Raw genomic sequence first — 22746 nt, forward strand, 5'->3', positions numbered from 1 at the left:
TCGCCGAACTGCCGACCTCCCTTTCTGATCGACAAGCTCAGTGTCTAAGCCACTGAGCCACCTAGTCAGGCTAATTTTTTATTCTTTACCCTGGGGTTGTTGTTTTTTTACTCAGGGTTCTCAGATGCATTGAATGCAGCTATGATATAACAAATGAAACAAACAAAATGTTAAAAAGTTATGATATTTATATACTTACTTACCAAGCACATCTACATTATATCAATGTAACCAAAATACTTTTACAATTCCCCCAAGACATTGAGCACACCTAATGTTTGGAAACTGCAAGTTGAAAAATTTGACACGCCCTATAAATACGACCCTGTCCTGGGGGAAAAGAAGAGAGGAAGCTGATGGGGTGGAGGATTAAGGAATGAGTATTGATTTCCAGCTCGGCCGTTTTCCATCGATTCAGAGGCCTTTTCTCAAACACATCCCTTCCTTCCTGCTGTCCTCAAGGCTGACAGGAATGCAGACCGTGTCCTTTAAATGAACAACAATGCAATATCCAATACAGGGAATTCCAGATTTCTTCTGAACCGTTGACGTGGGAAACGAATAAGATCGGAGTAAAGCCCTACACAATTTCCAGAATTGTGAAAGGATTGGGAGAGGGGGGCATGTTCTCCCACCCTCCCAGTGTCGTCTTCATTTTTTAAAAGGTCTCCGAAACACCTGGACTTCAACTTAATTAAACCAGAAATGCCGTGGCCGCCCTTCAGAGAAGGAGAGCAGGCATCGGCGTTGTATCGCGATCCCGCGGGACGTCCAGAGGCTCACTACAGACCTCGGGAAATGAAAGCCCAGCACCAGCCAGGAGAAATACTCGCAAAAGGATCCGAAACAACGTTCAACCGCACTTTCTCTTACGCCCTCTCCGCCCGCCTTCCTTAATTACTCATGAGAAATCCCAGCGGCCGCCCTCGATCGCAAAGACAAAGGATATTTTTCCACTACGACCTATTTCCTTTATTTCACTCTTAACCGCACATCCACTCCCTGCCTCTACTGTACTTCGCTTTACCATCAGCCCGAGGCTGGGGGTGTGTACTGTGGTGCATGCGCAACTGCCTGCAGCTACCGCGTTTCATTCATAAAAAAAAAAAAAGAGGAAAAACACCAGTCTATAGTCATCCTTAACTCTCAATGAGTTCCTTCCGGCCCCCCATTCATAAAATGAGAGCAGAGCATGCGCCTTGGAACTCCAGTGCCCACCCATTCATAGAATTGGGAGGACAAGCATGCGTAGTAGAGGCCCTTTCCCTCCCATTCATAAAATAGCCATTTTCCCAGGCAGCGGTTGTTGCAACAGCGAAGCGACGGCTGCCGCCGCTCCTGACAGCGCACCACTTGTTCAGGTTGCTCTCTGAGCCCCGGGTGTGTTTCGTGTCGATTTTAACCTCATCCTTCACCACCCACGTGCAAGTACAGCCGGGATTTTTCTCGGATTTAGGATTAACTCGCCTGTTGAGATATGATCTGGACTGGATTGTTGAAAGTAAGTAGGAAAAAAAAATCATCGCGGGATTGAGGGAGCGGGAGGAAAGGGGATGAAAGAAGGGGGGATCGTTCTACTTCCTCGTCTGATCTTCTGCGGGAAAGGCGTGTGCCCTGAAACTTCTTGATGTATCTTGAGAAGAAGAAAAAAAAACCCCCACCAAGACCAAGCTTTATTCTTTTTTCCCCCCACGAATTGTCTCTTCGGCACGGACTGTAATTAAGTCCGATGCTCCTGCGATAGAGACTCGTCCCTTCTCCCTACATACCCGCCTTATTAAGGCACTGTGTTAGTCGCAGGCACCTGGGCGTTCGCTGGGATTAAGGATCGGTCTGTCGGCCGCATCCTATAGCTGCGTCTGCCCCGCTTGTCGCTCGGGATCAGCCCATACAGCCAAAGGGACTGGACTTTCCGGCTTGCAGCCCGGCTGCACGGGGGAACGTCGAGCTTCCTCCCCCCCCACCCGCCTTGCCTTTGGCATCTCTGTCTCTGTCTCTCTCTCTCCTTCCTACCTCGTTAAGCTTCATGCGGTTCCGACGCCTCGGCTGGGATCGGGGCAGTCCCCCAGCCAAACTGCTTGCTCGCTGCCGTGACCTTTGCTCTTTTTCGCTTGCCTTTTATTTCGGGTAACCATCCTGCGATGCGGTCTCGTTCTTACCCCCACCCCCAAAACCCACCCCGTATATGCTTCGCTTCGCCTGGTCCCCCTTTTTCCTTCTCTCCCCCCCCCCTCCCCAAACTCCCTCAGCGGCTTGTGGCTTTGAACTACGAGATTAGCTGGGAGGATCGCGCTGCGCTAGAAGGAAACGGCGCCAGCTGGGTGTGCCAAGGGCTTTTTTTTTTTTTTTTTGTACCTGTGCGCAGCAGACGAGCTAGAGAAAAATAGCGGGGGGGGGCGGGTGGTGGTGGGAAGCGCTGATCTCGTCGGGGCCTTCTCCACCTATTGCGTCGTGGAGATCTAGGCCGAGGCTCGAACCGGCTGGGCCTCGCCAACGTCGCACAAGATAGGAGAGCTAGAACCCCCCTCCCCCTCCCAGTGCGGCCTGGTTGCAGGTCCAGGGCAGAAAATGGAAGGCGCCGAAAAGAACCCAGAGGCTGAGCCAGGCGAGGAGGCCGCCAAGGAAGGGTCTCGATATCTGACCGGGATGGGTGTGTGTGTGAGAAAGGGGCCTAAACTGTGGCCACTTCCGAAGGTCCCCACCCCGGTCGGAAGGGCAGCCTCGAGAGGGTGGCGTTGCAGTCTACCGCTTTCTTGCAGTGCAGCCCCTGAAATGTCAGTGTCATTTTTTTTCTCTCCTTTTATCGAATTTAGTAAGGGTGGAAAGAAGGGTGGGCTGCCCAGGCTCTTTCCTATCTTCCAACACGTTTGATTATTTTATTTAAAAACGCCTGGCGGTCTAAATATTGAGTTTCTGCTCTGCTTGACACCCCTCTTTTAACAAAAATAATAATAATAATAATTAATAATTAATTAATTAATAATAATAATAATAATAATAATAACGTCATCAAATTCACAAGGAAACAGGACAGAATATTTCAGTCCTGATGTTAAAGCTCTCCCTCACACACACAAACACGCTTGCTCTCATTCCCGTATTGTTCTTTTCTATCTTTCCTCTCTCCCTCTAATATTACTAATTACTGTAGTATGTTCAACGTGTAACCTAGTTTTCTTGATCTGGAATTGTTTTTAAAAGAAGTCTTGTAAATTGGATCGTTGAATGACCAGGATCTCTTCCACTGCTTTCCTTCTACTGACCCTCCAAGTTCCCATTATATAAAGGTGAACAGTAGAGGAATTAAGGAAGCATTAAAACATTTTCAGGATATTGGAATGCTGTTGATAACGTCTCCATTTGATAAATGCTGCTTCCTACAACCTATCGGTTGTTCAAGGAGTCTGTATGGGATTCCTGTATTCAAGCACCTCTTTTTAACAGCTGCCTTCCCCTTCTGCAAATGATCTTTTCACCTGCAAAAAATTGAAAAGGTTTATATACTACATAAAATGAAAAGGTTTCTGCTGCGCCACTTCTAACTCTGCCTGTGCAAAGCCATGGTTTTGTGTGACTGGGTTTTGTAAAATGGCTGCAGCAAGAAGCTTTCCCTTAGCAGCAACTTTCCCTACCTGGTGCTTTCCAGGCAGGTTGGACTACAAGTCTCGCCGTTCCCAGCCACCACAGTCCATTGGGAATTACAGTCCAACACATCTACAAAGGTCCAGGTTATGGGAAGATTACTTTCCATTTACCTTCATGTTCCCATGTAGGGCACCTATTGAGTATAATGTTCGTTAGACCTTTTGAGAGCAAAGTTGCTTTTCCCTTTTGACAGATGGAGTTGTGGTGGTTGTCGCAGTCTTAAAAGACCTGAAGCCTGATCCTAAGCATGTTCACTCAGAAGTAAGATTCACTGAATTCAGTGTGCCTGGTAAGTGTGTTTCTTTGGTCTGGGTAGTGGCAGCTCAAGAATTATAATCAATGTCTAAAAAAAAACCTAATTTATTTATTTATTGCTTAGAAATCAAGCAATACTGTTGATGTGTAGAACACAGATAAATTCACAGGGTGCTGGATGGTTTTCCTGTAAAAAAAGAAAGTTTGGTGTTTAAAGTGAAAAATTTGAAGCACTTGAAACATTTGATTATAATTCTCCTAAAATATTGCAGTTTTACCATCCCGATTTTAGAAATTTAATCAATTTGCCATTTCATTCCATTTTATTCATTTTCTTATATCTGAATGTGGCTTCTTTTATACCAAAGATTTATTCCAGGTAGACTAATTCCATTGCATCAAAGTCACTCCCTTGATTAAGTAGAGCTTGAAATTAGTTGAGGAAGGAATTGGAAGCAAATTTTCTGAAGTACATGAGATATCAGTTAAACCTAGAAAGAGATAGCGTGTGTGAAACTGGATGCTCCTGATTTATGTCAAGTGTTCCCTTTAGTGTAGTTTGAAGTCTTCTGATGCTATTCAGTGTTAAACACTACATGTTCCATGGGGATTACAAGTAATTTAATCCTCATTAACTGGCATTCCTGTTCTCCTGTCAGTTTGGTCAATGCAAGGGAGACTTTTTCCTTGATTTGCATACTGGGAAATTCTTTTGAATGTTCCATTGTGTTCTGTCCTCTGTATCTTCCCTGAAGATACAGTTTTCAAGTAGTAGTTGCTTTTTCAAGCATTTTGTAGCTGAAAATATTTCTAGATTAGGAATCAGAAAACCTACAGTTCATCAGAAATTTCATCATCCCTCACTATTGGTCTTGCTGGCTGGAATTGGCTTAGAGTCAAGATCAGAATGGCCACAGATCCCCCCCCTTTTTTTTTTGAAATCTTTTTTGAAATCTTTCATTCTAATACAGCAGGGCGATCTTCATAATTGAGATATTTACATTCACCCTTACCAGACTGACTGTTTACAGTTGTGCAAATGAGCACCCAGAATATAGAGCAACTATAGACAAGGCCTGGGTATTTGATCAGACATTTTATTGAAATTCCAATGAATTTCCTTCAGAAGGTTTACTGCTCAGGAATGTATGGGAAGCCCAGCATTACGTCTTACTAGGGATGGTACTTGTCTTGTGGTTTTGTGTACATGAAATTGCTGTACCTACTGTTTCTAGTTTCATATTTCTCCATGCAAATTGAAAATTTGCTCAATCCTCTGGATCATTGTCTACATATGACAGATAATCTGCCCAATTTCTAACCCCCCAAATGGTTGACCCCAAAGTAAGAGTTTCTCCTCAGATTCTTTCACTGTTGCCTTGCCTGCTTCTAGAAGTCTTTTGTCCGAGTGGAATGAATACTTTCTTATTCTCTCTCAATTCATGCCAGGATTCTCTGGAACATTCAACAAGAGCAGTTGAAAGTTCCACAGCCATTGCATGTTTACTCAATTCAGTAGGCTTCTGCTCTTTCTTGAACAGCTCTTTCGGGGAGTGGGGGTGGGGGGGGGGAGAGTAAAGTTTCCCTTAAAAGAAGGTTTTGTTTGGTTTGTGAGAAAAATCGAAATCTGTATTAAAACTCTACCTTTTGTAAGATTTATAAAATAATAATAATCTTCCAGCTTTTCAAGGGTAGACATTTGTTTTCTTCCTCAAGATGATTAAAAACCAAGACCCAAAAACGAGGGGAGGGAAACAAAGAGAAAAACATCGGCTTGTATTTGAGCCAGATTTGTAGCAATTTACATTCTTCAATGGAGTGAAGACAAGACTCCAAATTGTGTCCTATTGGTACTGCTTTTCCACTGATAACTCTGCACGAGAGATGGATCTAAATACTTTGATGTGTTCTACAATTGCCCAGGCACACCTAGGGGTATGTTTAACTCAGCAACTGAAAGCCACAGGACTTGGAAATCTCTAGAAAGCTGTTGCTCTTTATCTTTACATTGAATATACACATAGTAAATTTATAAAATAAGAAATGGCATATTTGTAGAAATTCTACCATTTCCCCCAAAATAAGACATCCCCTGATAATAAGCCCAATCAGGCTTTTGAGCGCATGGCAATAAGGCCAAGTGCTTATTTCAGGGTTCAAAAGAATATAAAACGGGGTCTTATTTTCGGGGAAATACGGTAGGTGGGGTTATTTATTTATTTATTTAGCATGTGGGTTTGTTTGTTTGTTTGTTTATTTAGCATGCTGCCCAACTCCTAGTGACTTTGGGCAGCTCACAAATAAAAACAGTTTTAAAAAATACAATAAAAAACAAAAATAAAGAATAAAAAAATGACAAAGGCAACAACAACCAGACATGAACTTCAGAGTGGTGGGCAGGGAAAAAACTAACTCACGCAATCTGAGGAGGCTTCTCCCACCCTCACCAAAGCCGTGGAGAAGAACAACGTCAATGTTCCAAAGACCCAGCCAGATCTGATCAGTTGGGCAGATACTATGGCAGATAGTAACTGCCCAACTGATGAGAGGCCCTGTGATTACTGGATTACCTATGATTATGAATCAAATACATGGGACAATGAAATTGATTTATGTTTTAAGATTATATCTAACCTTCACTCTAAATGAACTGAAAATCCTTTTAAGTCATACACCTCATTTCTTCTGCTATGAAGTTGGGCTACAACTAATGTTCTACTTGGAGATGAATCCCAATGTACTTGGTACAACATATTTCCAAATAAGCATCCTTAGAAACACGACCTTAATATATTCACCATGATTATTTTGAAGGAAGTTATACTCCATAGCTATCTTCCATTTTGTAGGATGGTGGCCAGATTGCACCTTCATAAAATGTGCAATTAAAATATAAGGCTAATTATTAACTGAGGCACTTTCTTCCACCTTTGAGAGGGATTGGTCTAGTAGTCCAAATATTTATAGCTTTATTCTCTTAGTTCAAGCCTGCCTTTCTTGGGATTCAGGTAAGAACTCTGAATCCGAGTCTCCTATGGCCTAAGTCAACCACTAGAACTATGCTTAGTAAATATTCTATTCAGGATTTTGTTAATATGACTTCTTTTCAAGGCGTCTCTTTCTGAATTATTTTGTTATTTTTGAATTTCAGTATTTTCAGATTCATATCTGAAATAGCAGACATTGTTGCTTTAACATGCAATATCTTTTAGCATAGGAAGGAATAGACCGTTTGAGCCTTGCTTGCCGTGATCCTGAGCTCTTGGCTTTGATGACAGTGCCTGACGGGAATTGACAACACAGGATTGTTATCTAAATCCTAATTTAGAGTCTATAAAGGGAGGACACAATTTCCATTGATTCAAGGGCCACAGCAGACTTTGTATAGTATAATAAGGACTGTGTCTCCCAAAATGGGTAGAGTCAGCTCCCCAACTACTGGGAAGATTTGAATTTCATAAAGGGTGAAATGAGACCTCAAGTCCCTCCAGTGCTTAGTGATCCAAGTGATTGCTCACAACTACCATTTCCTGTCCTGCTCTCCAGACTCAACATGGGAGGTCAATGGGTAAGGCTCATATAGAATGGTAACCTTGCTTCTGTTGCTACATATGAGTTGCATAGAAAAAGCTATCCAAATGAATGTTGTGAACATGTTCAGTTGGAGGGACAAGAGAGAAAAGTAAAAAAAAAACAAACAATTATCTTAATTTCCTGGAAGATTGCCTGCAATGAAATATTCCTTTTTCATGATTTGACTTTGCTCAAAAAATAAAACGGCTCCATTTCCAATCCATAATTTATCTCTGTGTGTGTTCCAACCACTTTGTTCAGTTGTTTTATATAGAATCGTCTCTAGTGCTGTTGTACCGATTTAAGTTTCATAGGCCATGTTGTTTATGTTGCTTATATTGTTCCTAATAATAATAATAAGAGAATTCTGTTCAGAATGCATCCTGAAAGTAGATTCTTATGTCGGCAATCTGAAATCCCTCCTACCTTTGCAAGCCTCATTTCTCATGTTTTCTCTGGGCTTGACCTTGAGTGCTAATTAATTAGCAATTAGTAGCATTTTGGATCAAATAGTAATGTGAAAGATTATATTTGGGGAGTGTGGGCATATAAGATATGCTATTGAATTATATGTCAAATCTCTTAGCATCTAATTTAATATCCAAATGCTTTTCTTCTTTGCCGCACAGTGCAGGTACTCTACTGATAAGGCTCAGGGGACGATTAAATTACGGGATCCAAACATTATCTATCAAACATCCATGGTTACATGAGAGTTGCTTTGTCACACTAGTTATTGTTGAAAAATCCTGGGTGGTGAACTTTTAAAGCTGAAAGCATGATTGTGGGATCACAAGTTTGTTAGTTCCAACCGCAATCTCACAAGTTTACCCAACTTTCTATGAATACCTATACTAACATTTCATGAGATCTTGTGAGGTGTGGTGCTATTGTGTGGTTTCAGCTGTAAATAATCTCTATTTAATGTTGGGGGCATCTTAGTCATGTTGCTTTTTGTCACAGAAGCATCAACTTCTGTTTTAAGATTCTACCTACCTTCAACATACTTTGAAAGTTCTTCAAAAGTATTGAAGAATTCTTTTTATTTTAATTTTTAAAATTCCTTTTTTTGATTGGGGTCAGTTGTTGTACAAGTAAGGTAAAGAGTTGTTGCCTGCTCTTAATCCCCATCAGTCATAATAAAAATGACTTTAGTAAGGAACTCTGCCTTTTTACAATATATCCACATCAGTCCTGGTCAATCCCTATACCATTGTATTATATGATCTACTGAACTTATTTTAAGTATTTTGCTTTTCTTTTCTTATTGTCCATTGGATGCAGTTCAGAAATAAGCTTCCACACAACACAGAGAGAGGGGGGAGGGAGTTGGAGAGGGGGGAGGGAGGGAGGGTGGGAGAGAGAGAGAGAGAGAGCGAGAGAGAGAGAGAGAGAGAGAGAATCTAGTTCCCAAAGGCTCTGAATTGATTAGATTGACTCAATCTAATCAATGGGTCAATTCTGGCATATAAAATGTGATTTGTCCAGATGCATAATTTTCTTTTTATTGTTTTCTATTTTTTTTAAAAAAAATCTAAGTTACTAAGAGACATTCTGAAGTTAACCACCTCTAGTCCAGTGGAGTTGGGTGGCCAATAAATTTTTAAAAGTACATTTCTTGAATTCTGTTATTTATTGTACGTCTCAAAATATTGATAATTCTTGATTCAATTCTATATCTTATTTTTCTCTTCTGTGAACAAGAGCTCCATATCTTCATTGGAATCTTACAAGTTTTCCGAATATTCAGATTCTGCTAATGCTGTTAATTAAGTTGTACAAATGACTTTGCATTTGAAATGTTTGAAGTTTATTCTGTTCTGAATTCGAAGCCTTTATTCCTACCATTCCAAATGTGTTTTGCCCTTGAAAGTACAAAACATCCATTTTAAACTCAGAAGAGTTGTTTTGAAGTGAATGTATCTTGAGAATGGTCAGAACAACATCAGAACAGTTCTAGGAGGATCTGATTTATTCATTTGAACATCAGCTTCCTCTGACTTCAGCAAACTAATATTAAATTAGAAGTAATATATTTCACAATATTATTCCTACCTGAGCCCAACTTTACCAGAGCTGAAACGTGCAAATTGCAACAAGATTATATTCATATTTCATATGGGTGATTTACTCCATCTCCTATATAATAAAGTTTTATTCTTTAAAGCACAACTTATCATGCATAACTTGTCTCTCACCTGTTCCTTGTGTTCTTGACGCCTCCCTCTCCTTCCAATGCTGATTATTGTGACCACCTTACACTTTTCTGAATGACCTGAAGGTCCCTGATATGGCTTCATCTCTGAGGCTAAGCAGGCCCGAACAAGCCCACCTCTGACTTAGTTGTTTGAAGGCAAGGATGGAATTCAAAGGTACCAAATAATGTGTACCATAATCCCTGTAACTGAGGTGCAAGGACAGTTTTGAGACATCTTTGCTGAAAGCCACTATATAAGTAGAAAAGCCTGCCTTGTCCCAAAAATGATGGAATGCATCATGTTGCATGTGCTGCTTCAGATCTATTTCAGAGGTTCAGAGACAGCATGATACATAGCTCCTCCCAGATGATCATACCTTTAAAAACTAATATGATATTCAACTTCACTTTCTCCCACTTCTGTTCTAAAATAAGTGTATGACAAGAGAAAATACAGTCGTAGCGTTTAATCACCTTCTTACGTAGCTATGATTTTTAGCGTCCAGTTCATGCTGGTGATAAGTTTAGCAATTAAGTAATTATTACTAATATTGTTAATGTACCGTAGTATGCATTTCAAACCCTATCATGGTAAAATATAAGATGCATGTTACAGTTGCACACTCAATCTTTTCTTTCAAAGCTTGATTTATTGATTCTGTCCATGCTGGAATAAAGAGCAAATAACTATCCACCTTAATTTCAGGTTTTTTTTTTAATCAACCTCAATCAACATTTCTGTCATCAATAATCAAGGATGGAAACCAGCTGTCCACAAATACAATACACATTTTTAAGCTTTCAATCTTAAAAGTCTCCTTTGTTGACCCAAGCAAGCAATTAGTCTACTCTAAGCCCGCCTTCTTGTATCCTTTAGGAAGCAGGTCAAAATCATCTTCTTCCTTTGGGCATTTGGCGATGAGTTATGAATGCAAGACTTTAAAAAATTCTATTGCCTCCATAGATGGTTTTGTGTTAACAGGTTGTAAGCTGTCTAGAGTCGTTCAAGTCGAAGGCCTACACAGAACTGAAATAAATGCTCATAACAATATAATTACCTTAAATATATTTTTGAGATTGGAATTTGCAGCAAAAAGAAAATGCAAATTTAATCTTTAAACTCATTTTGCTCCTAACAAGCTTTTGGTTGCTTTAAGAGCTTAGCAGCATTCCTGGTGAAAACAGGCTTTTGAAATCCATAACTTTAAGTGATCAGTCAATTCCAAATACTTTAGGGATTTATTTTGAATGACAGAAAAAGTCAAACTATTGTTTAAAATCTGACATTGTCATAAATGGCAATGCCACTAGCAATTTCTTCACTCTTGACTTGAAATAACTTCTTGTCTTATTCCTCCCATTGCACAAGGCTTGTTGTTATCAGGTTCTCATTATCCAGCCAAGTAATCCTGAAAATGAATACATAATATCTGCAAGACCAGTTTAATTCCCTACCTTTGGCTCCTTCCTAGCTCATACTGGAAGTGCCCCGAGCTCTAGAAAGTGAGTCAAACAGTGCCAAACAATTTCAACACAAATGTTGTTATTGTCTTTGCAGTCAGCGAACATTGATTTACTCTCTGCCTCCTCTGCCTCCACCCCTCAGTGAGTATAGAGTGAGCTGAAGATTTTCAGGTTCAACTCAACCTAAATGCAGAACTTCTTTCCTGTCAGTGTCACTGAAAAAGCAGATTCTGCCACATTCTGTGTCTTGGGATAGGACTCCCTCTCTGGAGTTCCAGCAGAGGAGAAACCAGTTCTGCCAGTTTGCAGCAGAAATCGGCTATCCTGTGCTCCGATTGGCTGGAGTTTACAACATCACAAACCCACCCACTTGTGCAGCTCGTCAAAAATACATGTTTCTTTTTCTAAACTGGGGGAGTGTTACTGAAGGGCCAAACAAGGGTTTCAACCATTCTGGTTTTTAAGAACAAAAAAAAAAAAGGTAGTCCAGCTAGAATTCCGGCTAAGAGGCAAGGCCAAAGGCTGGAAATGGCATTTGAATTGCTGATAAGTGTGCCTGGTTTACACAAAGCAAGGGCGAAGAAGCCTGATCCACAGCATGCATTGAAACTGAAGTTTGGATTTAATGGGATGAAAATCAAGATGTAGCCCAAATGAGGGATTTTTAAGTCTCATTGGATGTTGAATGGAGTTCTTGCTCTTTCTCTCTCTCCCCCATGACTTCTCATGTTTACTCATTCTGTCCCTGAACTGGTGTTTCCCTCCAGTTCTCTTTTTCGGCTCACAGATTTCAACAGCTTCTCTTCAGTCTCAGCTAGGAATGCTTGGGGTTGCTTGCCTCTCTCTTTTTTTTTTTAAACATAATTAATAAAGAATCTAAAGGTCACTGCAAGGAAGTGGCAACTCCACCAGAAAACAATGTGTACTCTCTAAATTTGAACCAAGCCATTTCCGTTCTTTGATTTAAGTTTAGTTGCTTCCTGTGGTTTCATGTCCTCCCCTACAGTTGAATCTCTGGATGGGCTCCAGTATAAATTGCACTCTTCCAATGAAATTAGAGACTAGCAATAAAGGGATTGGCTAGTAAACAGCATTTAAACCAAATATTATGTGGTGTTTGGTGTTTGGATGAAAAAATAGTCTGAATATTTTAAAGGATTTTGTGTCCTCTGCTCTGATTTGCAGCTCAGTCATTATGCTCCTTTTTTGCAAAACAGTCATGTTAATGCCTAAGGATGTTAATGCCTAAGGAATATGCTTTTAAGGAATTTATATTTGGCTTATTTTTACTGGGAAGAGAAAATGTTTTGCCTATGTTTGCAGTTAAAAAGTAAATTATGGCCCCCTCCCCCAATTCAGCAACCTGTGGCCTTCCAGAAATTCTTGGGCATCAGCTCCCATCTTCTACCTTCACCATTAGCTGGGCCATTTGGGTGGGGCTGATGAAACTTGGACTATAACCACAGTTTCTCCTATCCTGGTTTAGCATTGCGAGAACATGTTGCAGCACATGTTAGGGCTGCACATTGCATTTCCTCTGATGCAAGCATAGCAGAGAATTTGGAATTTTCCATTGTAGATTAATCACATCTGAATGTACTTTCCATACTATAAACTCTGGATGCTCAGAGATGGGGGTGTTAAGCCAATTTCATAAGCAGAGGGTTTAAAAATACATAGTTAATGTTACTGAGAGTTTAGTTTATGTATATTGTTAATCTGTGGTTTATTCTAAAAAGTGACTTTCCAATCTGGTCTTGGCCATGCTGGAGTAAAGAGTGAAAGTGAGCCCAAAGCTTGGTATGATTGAACTTCACACTATGGGTTCATTACTAGGTTATGCAAGTAATTCTTGACTTTATGACCACAATTAGGACTGGAATGTCCACTGCTAAACAATGTGGCCATTAAGTGAGTCATGCATTTATGAACTTTTTTGCCACGACTGTTAAGCAAACTGCCTTGGCAAATCAGAGGGCTGTTAAGCAAATCCGGTTTCACCCATTAATTTTGCTTGTTGGAAGTCACATTGACTCCGCTTGTTGGAAGCTTGTCAGAAGAAATGGGGCAGTCACAAAATGAGGTGGGAATGTAGTCTGGATTCCCAGGAGGGATGGGCTGCATTCCAGAGGAGCAAGAAATAGCAAAGTTAAGATAGTTCAGTTGAGAGGTAGAGGGCCAAGATATCTCCTCCCTAGGAGTTCTCAAAGTTCATCTTTAATGAAGCAAGTACCTGCTTTAGTTTGGCTAGATTTCTGTCTGTAGGTGAGAAAGTCCAGCCTTCACCATGATTGGGTGGCTTTGGGCCAGTCACATACTCTCAGCCCAACCTACCTCACAGTTGTTATTGTGGAGAAAATAGGAGGAGGAAGGTATGTTGCATTTGTTCACCAGGTTGAGTTATTTGTAAAAATAATAAAGGCAGGATACAAATAAAACAAACAAACACATTAAATGAAACAATAAAGGAAACGACTTAGAAGACACTCACTGTATTTCTTGGTAAGAGCCATGGTGGTGCAGTGGTTGGAATGCAGTACTGCAGGCTACTTCTGCTACCTGCAATTTGGCAGTTCAAATCTCACCAGGCTCGAGGTTGGTTCAGCCTTCCAAGGTCGGTAAAATGAGGACCCAGATTGTTGGGGGCAATATGCTGACTCTGAAAACTGCTTAGAGAGGGCTGTAAAGCACCATGAAGCAGTATATATAATAGCAATGTTATTGGTATTGCTATTTTGGAACCTGATACAAATGGTGTTCATGTGACTCCCAGAGGCTCCAACAAGTGTCAATACATGTTGGTGTCCCAGAGTCCAAATTTTAATCACATGACCCCATGTCATCACAGGGACAGTGCAAGGACTGCCATTGTAATTGAAATTAAATGAATGGTTGTAAATCTAGACCTACCTGCAACATAATCATGATATATTCCTGACCTGTGTCCTGAGGATTCAGGGAATTCTTGAGGAACACACTAAGACAGTGTTTCTCAACCTTGCCACTTGAAGATACATGGACTTCAGCTGCCAGAATTCCCCAGCCAGCCATGTTTCACATGACCAAGGCTGAGAAACTTTGCACTCTTAAATTTTGGAAATAACTGAAGGTCTGAAGTTACATGCAAACATAGTCACTATGTACTATGCAATGATTGGCTGATAAAAAGTTGAAGTAAAGGGTGGGAGGGGAAGGAACCATTGTCCTGCTGGTCTAGATATCGGTACCATTCTAATTCCAAAATATACATGAGGCATTCTAGTATAAAAGCTGATTTAGAAAATGGGTATTCTTCTGGCTTATTGATTGATTGAGTGAGTGAGTGAGTGAATTATTTCCAGCCCACCCTAGAGCAGTAAAATCTGAGCTTGGCACAAACGTCTTAAAAAAATCAAAACAGTCATTATCTATAATCCACTCAGTCTTCATCAAAATGGAGAGCGATGGCATGTGAAGGCCATGAAATCCAAAGATTTCAGGACAGACTTAGAGTTGGCTTAATGTCAGAATCAACATTGATGCCAAATGGACCTGTCCACTGAGCTCCTTCCAAAACCAGAACCCCCATCTGGTGATGGTACTCCTGTATGTTTTAGCATGAATATCTCCCGATAGTAGGATGCAGAGAAAGGTTTTACTGGAGGATTTTAGTACCCTGGCATTGTTATTTTCAGATATGTAAAGAGGAGCATGGAATCCAGATCAGGTGGAATAATTATTTCACTTTTCTCAGCTGGAATCTTGCCTTGTTTGGAATCTAATGTCTAATACTCGGCATCATAGTCTAAAATTGGGATCCCTGAACTAGAGTTGGTTGAGGGGGGGCTATCAATATTTCACTATCAGATTCTACTATTAGGAGATTTTAAGGGTTATCATATGGAAGAGGGAGTGGACTTATTCTCTGTTTCCTCAGAGGGCAGGAATTAGAAACCCATGAGTTAAAATCTCAGGGAAATAGATTCAGGTTAGATATTAAGAAGAACTGCCTGACAATAAGGGTTCTTAACCAGTGGAATAAATAGCCTCATGAAGTGGCATGTTTCCCTTCACCAGAAGATTTCAAAATGAAACTGGATAGCCATCTATCCAAAATGCTTTAGCAGATCCTGTCCTGAGCAGGAGAATGGAGTAGAACAGAGGTCTCCAACCTTGGCAACTTTAAGACTTAAGACTCTGGGAGTTGAAGTCCACAAGTCTTTAAGTTGCTAAGGTTGGAGACCCCTGGAGTAGAAGACATCTGAGATGATTCCAGTTCTTTAATTCTATGAAATCAGTCATTTAGAATGAATTGACATTTGAAAATATAAAACCGAGGCTCAAGAACACTTATTGGATACTGTTGATGTAAAAATTGAGAGTCTCCTTCTCTGTGTTTTCCAAGTCTTCTAGAATCAGAGCATCTGTACCTTGATTTATGCAGGGGACCTTTCTCAAAATGGAGCCCTCAAGATGTGCAGTGATTACACGATCCAATCTTACACGATCACTATCTGGAAATTCTGAGAGTCATAATCTTAACATACCTGGAGGGCATCCAGTTGACTAGCATACATTCATGGCCAACCTTTTTTTAAAAAAAACCTGTGAATGAGTTAAGAGTGATGAGCGATGACATTACTACTCCCTTCTTCCGTTCACAGATATTTCTGAATAAGCTGGCAGTGCTTGTTTTTGGCTGGATTTTAGGCGATATTTATGTATGCATTTTAACATTTCCTCTTAATTTATCATCTTTTACTTTTGGACCTTCAGAAACTGGGTACGGATTCAACAAATGAGTCATCATAACTAGTCTGCTTATTTAGAGACTAGAAAACTGAGGCTGACAGATGGCACTGTGGGCAGCAGGCCCAGAATTTATGTGGCAAGAATCAGTGTCATTAACTCAATAGTACAGTTCCATTATTTAAGACTCTTGATTCCAGTTCTGCGCTCCAGGTTCATAGGACAAACTAGTCCTATTCTACTCATTTTATTGCACTCCGCAGAAAACTATTGGCAATGTCTGGGATTGTACACCTCTTTTATTTCAACTAATCCCTAAAGAACATGTAACTTTCCATTTAAATTCCCTCTTCTGCTAGGTCATATTTGAAGAGACTCATAGAAATCAGGTTAATTCCAGAAGATCCCTTTTAATTTCAGTATGTGTGCATATATGTGTGTTACAAAGTTTCCCTAGAGAAGCAACTTGTGCAATACATTTATTGATTATTAAATTTAGATACTGGCTCCCACAATTTTGGCTATCCAGAAATATTTTTTTTAAAAATGAGAAAAAGAATTCCTGCAGAGGTCATGAAGAAATTGTCCCCATGGCTCAAAAAAGATAGGAACCCGTGCACACTGAAGCCACATTGGCTTGAAGTCTTCACCAGAAGGTGGATTTCTAGGTGGACAGCTCCTAGTGCTACCCTCAGAAGTCATTTGCCCTAGCTACTTATTGTTAGTACTCCATTGTCCCATTTTTTTTTAAACTACAAAAACAGTCCTGTGAGATATTGTGAGAGAGTGAGTGAGTGGTTCAGAGTCCCTAAGAGGGGTTCCCACTAGACTGCACTAGACTGGCTCTCTTACGCCATACTAGTTAATCTATCTTTTTTCTTCTTAACAGCAATAGATATGTTTTTTTTTCCCCTTTCCCCCAATATTAAAAAAAAAAAAATCCCATGGAGGTGAGATTGCAGTTCCAAGTTTTTTGGAATGCCACCATAGTGTAGAGCCATCCCAACTCCAGTTGCACAACCTTACTTTTTTTTTTTTTAATTTGATTTATATGCCGCCCTTCTCCAGAGACTCAGGGTGGCTTACAATGTGCTCAGCAATAGCCTTCATCCTTTTGTATATTTTATACAAAGTCAGCTTATTGCCCCCACAAACTGGGTCCTCATTTCACCTACCTTAGAAAGGATGGAAGGCTGAGTCAACCTTGAGCCTGGTAAGATTCGAACCTGCAGAAATTGCAGGCAGCTGTGTTAATAACAGGGTGCATTAAACCACTGTACTACCAATACTGTCGCTTCTCCTCTATGGGACTGACAACACTCCAAAGAGTTAACCTGTAAACTGCCAAGATTGACCCTGGGACAACCCTGGCAGAGGAACAGCTCAGCTCTTTGTTGGAACTCTGACAGCAATGGATAATATCTCAGCCTCTTTTTCTTTATTCTCCTTTTTTTTCAGGACACCTAAAAGCAGCCTGAAAAATAAAATGGAGCCTCGAATGCCTCACAACATGACTGTGGTGCCCAGTTCTACCATGGTACAGCCTCTTCTAGAAAGCCGGATCCCTTATGGCAGACTGCAACATCCCTTGACTATCCTGCCTATCGACCAGATGAAGACCACACATATGGAGAACGACTACATTGACAATCCCACACTGGCTCAACTGGTGGCTCAGAAGCCTCCCCGGAGCCACCACGAGCCCACCCTTCCACCACGGTGTGAACAAGATGTCACCCATCCGTGGATCTCCTTCAGTGGGCGACCCAGCTCCATCAGCAGCAGCAGCAGCACGTCTTCAGATCAAAGGCTTTTGGACCACATGGTCCCAGCTCCCGTGGCTGACCAGTCCTCCCCAAGAGCAGTTCGGCTTCAGCCCAAGGCAGTTCACTGCAAGCCCTTGGATCTGAAAGGACTCCCCTCTCTGAAGCTGGACAAGCACTTTTTGCTGTGTGAAGCCTGTGGAAAATGCAAGTGTAAGGAATGTGCCCTGCCTATGACTTTGCCCTCATGTTGGGTGTGCAATCAGGAATGTCTGTGCTCAGCCCAGAACCTGGTCAATTACTCAACCTGCATGTGCTTGGTGAAGGGCATATTCTACCACTGCACCAACGAGGATGACGAGGGCTCCTGCGCAGACCATCCCTGCTCTTGCTCCCACTCGAACTGCTGTGCCCGCTGGTCCTTCATGAGCGCCCTCTCCCTGGTTTTCCCCTGCTTGCTGTGCTACCTGCCAGCCACCGGCTGTGTGAAGCTATCGCAGCGGTGCTATGACCGAGTGAGTCGGCCTGGATGCCGGTGCAAAAACACAAACAGCGTGATTTGTAAAGCGTCCCCGGACGGGAAAGCTGACAGCAGACTGGAGAAATCTTTTTGATTGCTGGAGAGATGTTGGGAAGTGCAGGATGGGAAAAGAAAACAGAAAGGGTGTTTTGTCACCTGTGTCAAAGTATAACATATGTCAGCCTTTTGTAGGGAGGGAAGGAAGGAAGGAAGGAAGGAAAGGAAGGAGGGAAGGAGGGAGACAAATGGATATGGATATGGATATGGATATTTTGCTGTCCAAGGGCCAAAACAGACTACATAGAGCAATGTGAAGACATCTCCTCTCCTAGTCCTTAGTCCTGGCAGTTTGATCAATCTAGAGATTGCAAGAATAATCCAGAAGTAGGCTTGGCATGTACATCAGCAGATGGAAGCAGGACTTCAGTTCAGGGCCACCATCCAATTAACATATTTATAGGTTATGGGCAGTAAGGGCTAAGTTTCCCTCAAGGCTTTAACAAGAATGTTCCTTACCGCCTCGTTTTGTTGTTGTCATTGTTGTGTCTGTACGTTGTAAGAGTACTCCTTTTAAAAATAATCTTTCTGAATATGTAGAAATCAGTAGCTCTTCTCAGGTATTAAGCTTCAACAGAGTATTCAAACTTGAATAAAGAGTTCAAGACTGATCAGATGGATAGATTCAGGGATAGGGCATTCTGCGCCCTCCCTATAGAGGTTTAAATGCCCTGGGTGAGCTTAACACCTGGATTAGTGCTACCTTTAACTCCTGTTGATTTTACTGCCATTAAGGCACAGTCTTGAAAGTCTGAATAACGAGAAAATATCCCAATTCTCTTCCAAAATCATCTCTGTCTCTCTGTCTCTCTCTCTCTCTCTGTTCTTTCTAGAATGATCACTACAAAGAATATATTCTAACTGATGGATTACTTCCTTATTAAGTGTTTCTTGATCTCTTGTAACAGAAATGGTGGGGAGGGGGAATTCATTCCTTTTTGCAAGTTCCACAAAGAATTCATACCAGCGGCCACCAGACTGAACTTTATCCATTCAGGTCAAGTAGGAGCAAATGGTAACATAAGGCTTTTGACGTTTCAATGCTGGAACAAGTTTGAAAGCTATGATCCAACTTGGTCATAGTTTCTAGGACTTTTAAGCCGATTTTTGCATTTCAGACGCACAAAATTCTGAGCATACATTTGAAATAGCGTATTATGTTGCTTGATCATTATTGCACATTTTTATTGCACAAATAAGATCCTGCTACGCAAAAGAAAAAAGAAAAGAAGGAAAACTGAGCTTAAGTTTCAAGGGAACTAATCTCGGTACTTTCAGGATAAATATAAGCAGCTCAATTCTCCTGAAATAAATTATAAATTAAATCAGATGATAGAGATGCTTGAGCTGAAGCTTAAGAATTAGCCTCTACTCTGCATCTGAAGGATTAACCCAAACCAAGCACAATGTATCTGAGTATCTTGGGACAGTTAGAAATAGATCAGCACAATCTCAAACTCTCTTTGAAATGGAATTGTTTTTGACAAAACAGCATACACTCAATATTTTAATTCTCAAATTAGATAGTTGCTGCTTAATTCTCTTTCTATAAAGCAACATGCTGCTGTTCTTACAGGAGGGTTGCTAACTTTTTTTTTTAAGTGTTGGGGAGGGAAAATAAGCTTGAGGGGCATATTTCTGACAAAGTGCCTACAGTTTTTGTCTTTCTAGATATCATCTATCAATATCAAACTTCCTGAACTGGTGCCCCCTGGGTAGGTTGGATTACAAGTTCTGCGGCTCCAGTGCTGACTGGGAAGGATAGAGAAAACAGGAGTGGAATATATTTGAAGGGTTGAAGGTTGGAAAGGTTAATCTCTGTACTTGGACAGCAACAAAGGCTGTTAAGATGTTTTTTTTAAGTGGGAAGGATCCCTGCTCAAGGCTAGTGGATTAACCTTATTACAAGATGCTAAACAGGAAGTCACTGACACTACACAACAAATGGGAAAGAGAGGCATGTAAAAAAAAGCTGATCTGTAAAAGTGAAGAGTATGTCTCTCTTTAATTAGAAAAGAAAAATCCATGGCACCTTTTCAACCAAATAGGATTTCTGATCCAAAATTAATCAACTATGTAGAGAGAAAGGAGGCCAATTTTATTATTATTTTAGGGATAAGCAGGTAGAGTAATATCCTCACTTTCTTCACAATGGAGGATTTATTTAGAATGGTAGGTTTGGCTGGAAATTATTTTTAATATTTTTAAATGTTTCTGTTCTTCTATTTTATAGGAAAGAGAATTTGTTTTATGAGTCCTTAAAGTCTGAGATTAGCCTTACCAAGGAGATACTGGGGGTGGAAACCTTTGTTCATTGAAATGAATGGTGGGAGAAATCTGCAAGAGTTTTCTTCTTCCACTCATTTCAGTGGAGATTACAAGTTCCTGCTGGATTCTGCTCAGTGTGTGTTATGGATATTCTTACAAATACTTGAGAGAATCACAGGGGCATGGGGGTGAAAGCAGAGTGAGAGGGGAAAAAGAACCTTAGTCAACATATTGTTGAATGTATTCATCCCTGTCAATATTCATGGTAATGAAGTAGCATTATCCAACCATAAATGCTTTGTTACAGCATTCCTCAAAGTAGTGTCCTCTAGATTGATTAAAACGTCAACTCCATATCCTCCTGACAGCAGGGGAACTAATGTGTAAAACATCTGGAGGTCGCTAAATTGAAAATGCTGTCTGATTGTCTCTTTTGTTCCTATTAGTGTGCAGCAGTACTGATCAAGCAATATATATATTTTTAAAAAGTAGAATTCTAGCACTCTTAAGTCAGACAAAGAAGCAGAATATCCAAACCGGTGGGTCAACATTTTGACCTTTTACATTTGTCTTATTATTTCTTAGACTTTTTAAGAAAGAAAACTTGGGGCTTTTATTGTTACTGTACATAGTTGAAAACCACTTAAATTACTGCGTGGGTTTTTGAAGCTTGTTTTTAATCTATCGGTATCAATGTACTGGAGATGGATTATGTGTGAAAAAGACCATGGCAAGGAAAGACTCTGAAAATGCAAGCAGAATTTAGCTGCCAGCCTCCACAGCTTCCCCCTCCTCCTGACTATCCCTCTTGTGTAGCAGTCGGTCCGCATGTTTCTACAGCTCTTTCCTCGAGACCTAGCAACACCACTGACAACATTTTTGCCGAGCATTGAAAACTTTCTGGGTTAGTCCAGCCCAAGAAGACCCTGAACGGCTTATGCTATTCCTTTGACATGGCCTTCTTGAATGCTTTGCCTGAAAAGTTCTTCCCTAGCCACCTTCAAGCCTTTTGCCCTTTCCGTTCTACAGCTGATCCTTGTCTCCTCTCTCCCACTCACCCTTCTGACCACCTCACCCTCTCAAAGGGTTATAAAGACAGAACCACCACACATCTATGTGAAATTAAGATCTGACTGGCTAATCCAGGGAAACTTCCTTACACTTTCCCAGCTGGTCAGGCTGGATCCTGATTCACAAGGAAATTGTTCAGGAACATCAAAGTGCAATCTACATCAGGGGTGTCAAACTGGCAGCCCACAGCCCGGATGCATCATGTGCAGACTACGCCCACCCCGGCTCCGCAAAGGCAAAACCATCATGTGACGTCACGTGATGTCATGTGACGTGATTGAGTTTGACGCCCGTGATCTACATAGATAAACCCATGGGAAAAGCAAGGAACCCGTAGGCCTTCCTGACAGCTTTCTGAATGGCCAGTGGTGGAAAATGCTAAAGGTTTCTTCTCCTTGATCTTCCTCTTCCTCCCCTACCTTCCCTGGGTGATTCCTGAAAGCTCCCCTCACATGGATAGTAGCACCTTCATCTTTCAACAGGACAAACAAGAAAAATGCATACCAAGTAAGGGACATAGTTCCATCCCTTGTTCTGAGCAAACATTATTTCTTCCAAGACATGCCCGGCAGCATAATTCTATACAAAGCAAGGAGACGGAAAGTGGGCAACACAGTGGCACAGCACTTGCTATTCCTGTCTCTTGTTGCTTTAGCAAAGTAAAATAGCTGCTTTTTCAAGTTGCTGTCCTGAGCTCTGTGCATGGTTAGGTTATTTTTATTAATCTTTACAGAGAGCAGTCCAGGTTTTCCCTCTTCATTACTTCTTTCCTCGACTGAAAAAAAAATTACCACAGAAGTTTTCCTTTGTATAGAATATTTATTTCGAAGCTCTATTTTAATAGTATTTATTTTAGAAATTTACTATTGTAAGAGTTCTTCTGTTTGTGAAGAAAAACACATTAAACTGAATGTACTGATCTAGAAATTATATATTAAATATATATTGTTAAATATGTGGCAATCTTGTGGTTTTGTCCTTGAAAAATGTTTTTGTTACTTGTGGCACTGTCATCCCACATGGCTGCTCTTGGAAGAACACTTGGAAAAATGGGAGACCATCAAAAAGGGTATAGATAAGGGGTGTCAAACTGGTGGCCCACGGGTCAGATGCATCACACACAAGCCACGCCCATCCCAGCTGTGTGAAGGGGAATAATGTTACGATACATCACATGATGGCAAGATGACCGGGAGTTTGACACC

The 22746-nt window shown here is 40.9% G+C and overlaps 1 protein-coding gene and 1 long non-coding RNA gene across 6 annotated transcripts in view; one reads left to right on the forward strand and one right to left on the reverse strand.

Moving 5' to 3' along the window:
* Positions 1–2167, reverse strand: part of LOC117656711 (uncharacterized) — a 46815-nt gene extending 44648 nt beyond the window's left edge. For 3 of the 4 annotated variants that reach the window (XR_004588996.3, XR_015732564.1, XR_015732563.1), the window contains exon 1: positions 2014–2155. This is a non-coding gene — a long non-coding RNA (uncharacterized LOC117656711). Of the gene's footprint in view, positions 1–2013 lie in introns of all 4 variants that reach the window. The other variant, XR_015732562.1, reaches the window with a different exon arrangement.
* On the forward strand, positions 1176–22498 carry SPRY4 (sprouty RTK signaling antagonist 4). Of its 2 annotated transcripts, none has more exons than XM_034404822.3 (3): positions 1176–1501; positions 3839–3934; positions 17321–22498. In XM_034404822.3, the coding sequence occupies exon 3, from the start codon at positions 17349–17351 to the stop codon at positions 18237–18239; it is 891 nt and encodes a 296-aa protein (XP_034260713.1). In that variant the 5' UTR covers positions 1176–1501; positions 3839–3934; positions 17321–17348; the 3' UTR covers positions 18240–22498. The 2 variants fall into 2 exon arrangements, with proteins under 2 accessions (XP_034260713.1, XP_087743553.1); XM_087887427.1 differs by lacking the exon at positions 1176–1501 and adding an exon at positions 2400–2774.
* Positions 22499–22746: the final 248 nt, after the last annotated feature.

This window comes from Pantherophis guttatus, chromosome 2 (assembly GCF_059756535.1).
Source record: "Pantherophis guttatus breed Tessera chromosome 2, ASM5975653v1, whole genome shotgun sequence".
NCBI lineage: Eukaryota > Metazoa > Chordata > Lepidosauria > Squamata > Colubridae > Pantherophis > Pantherophis guttatus.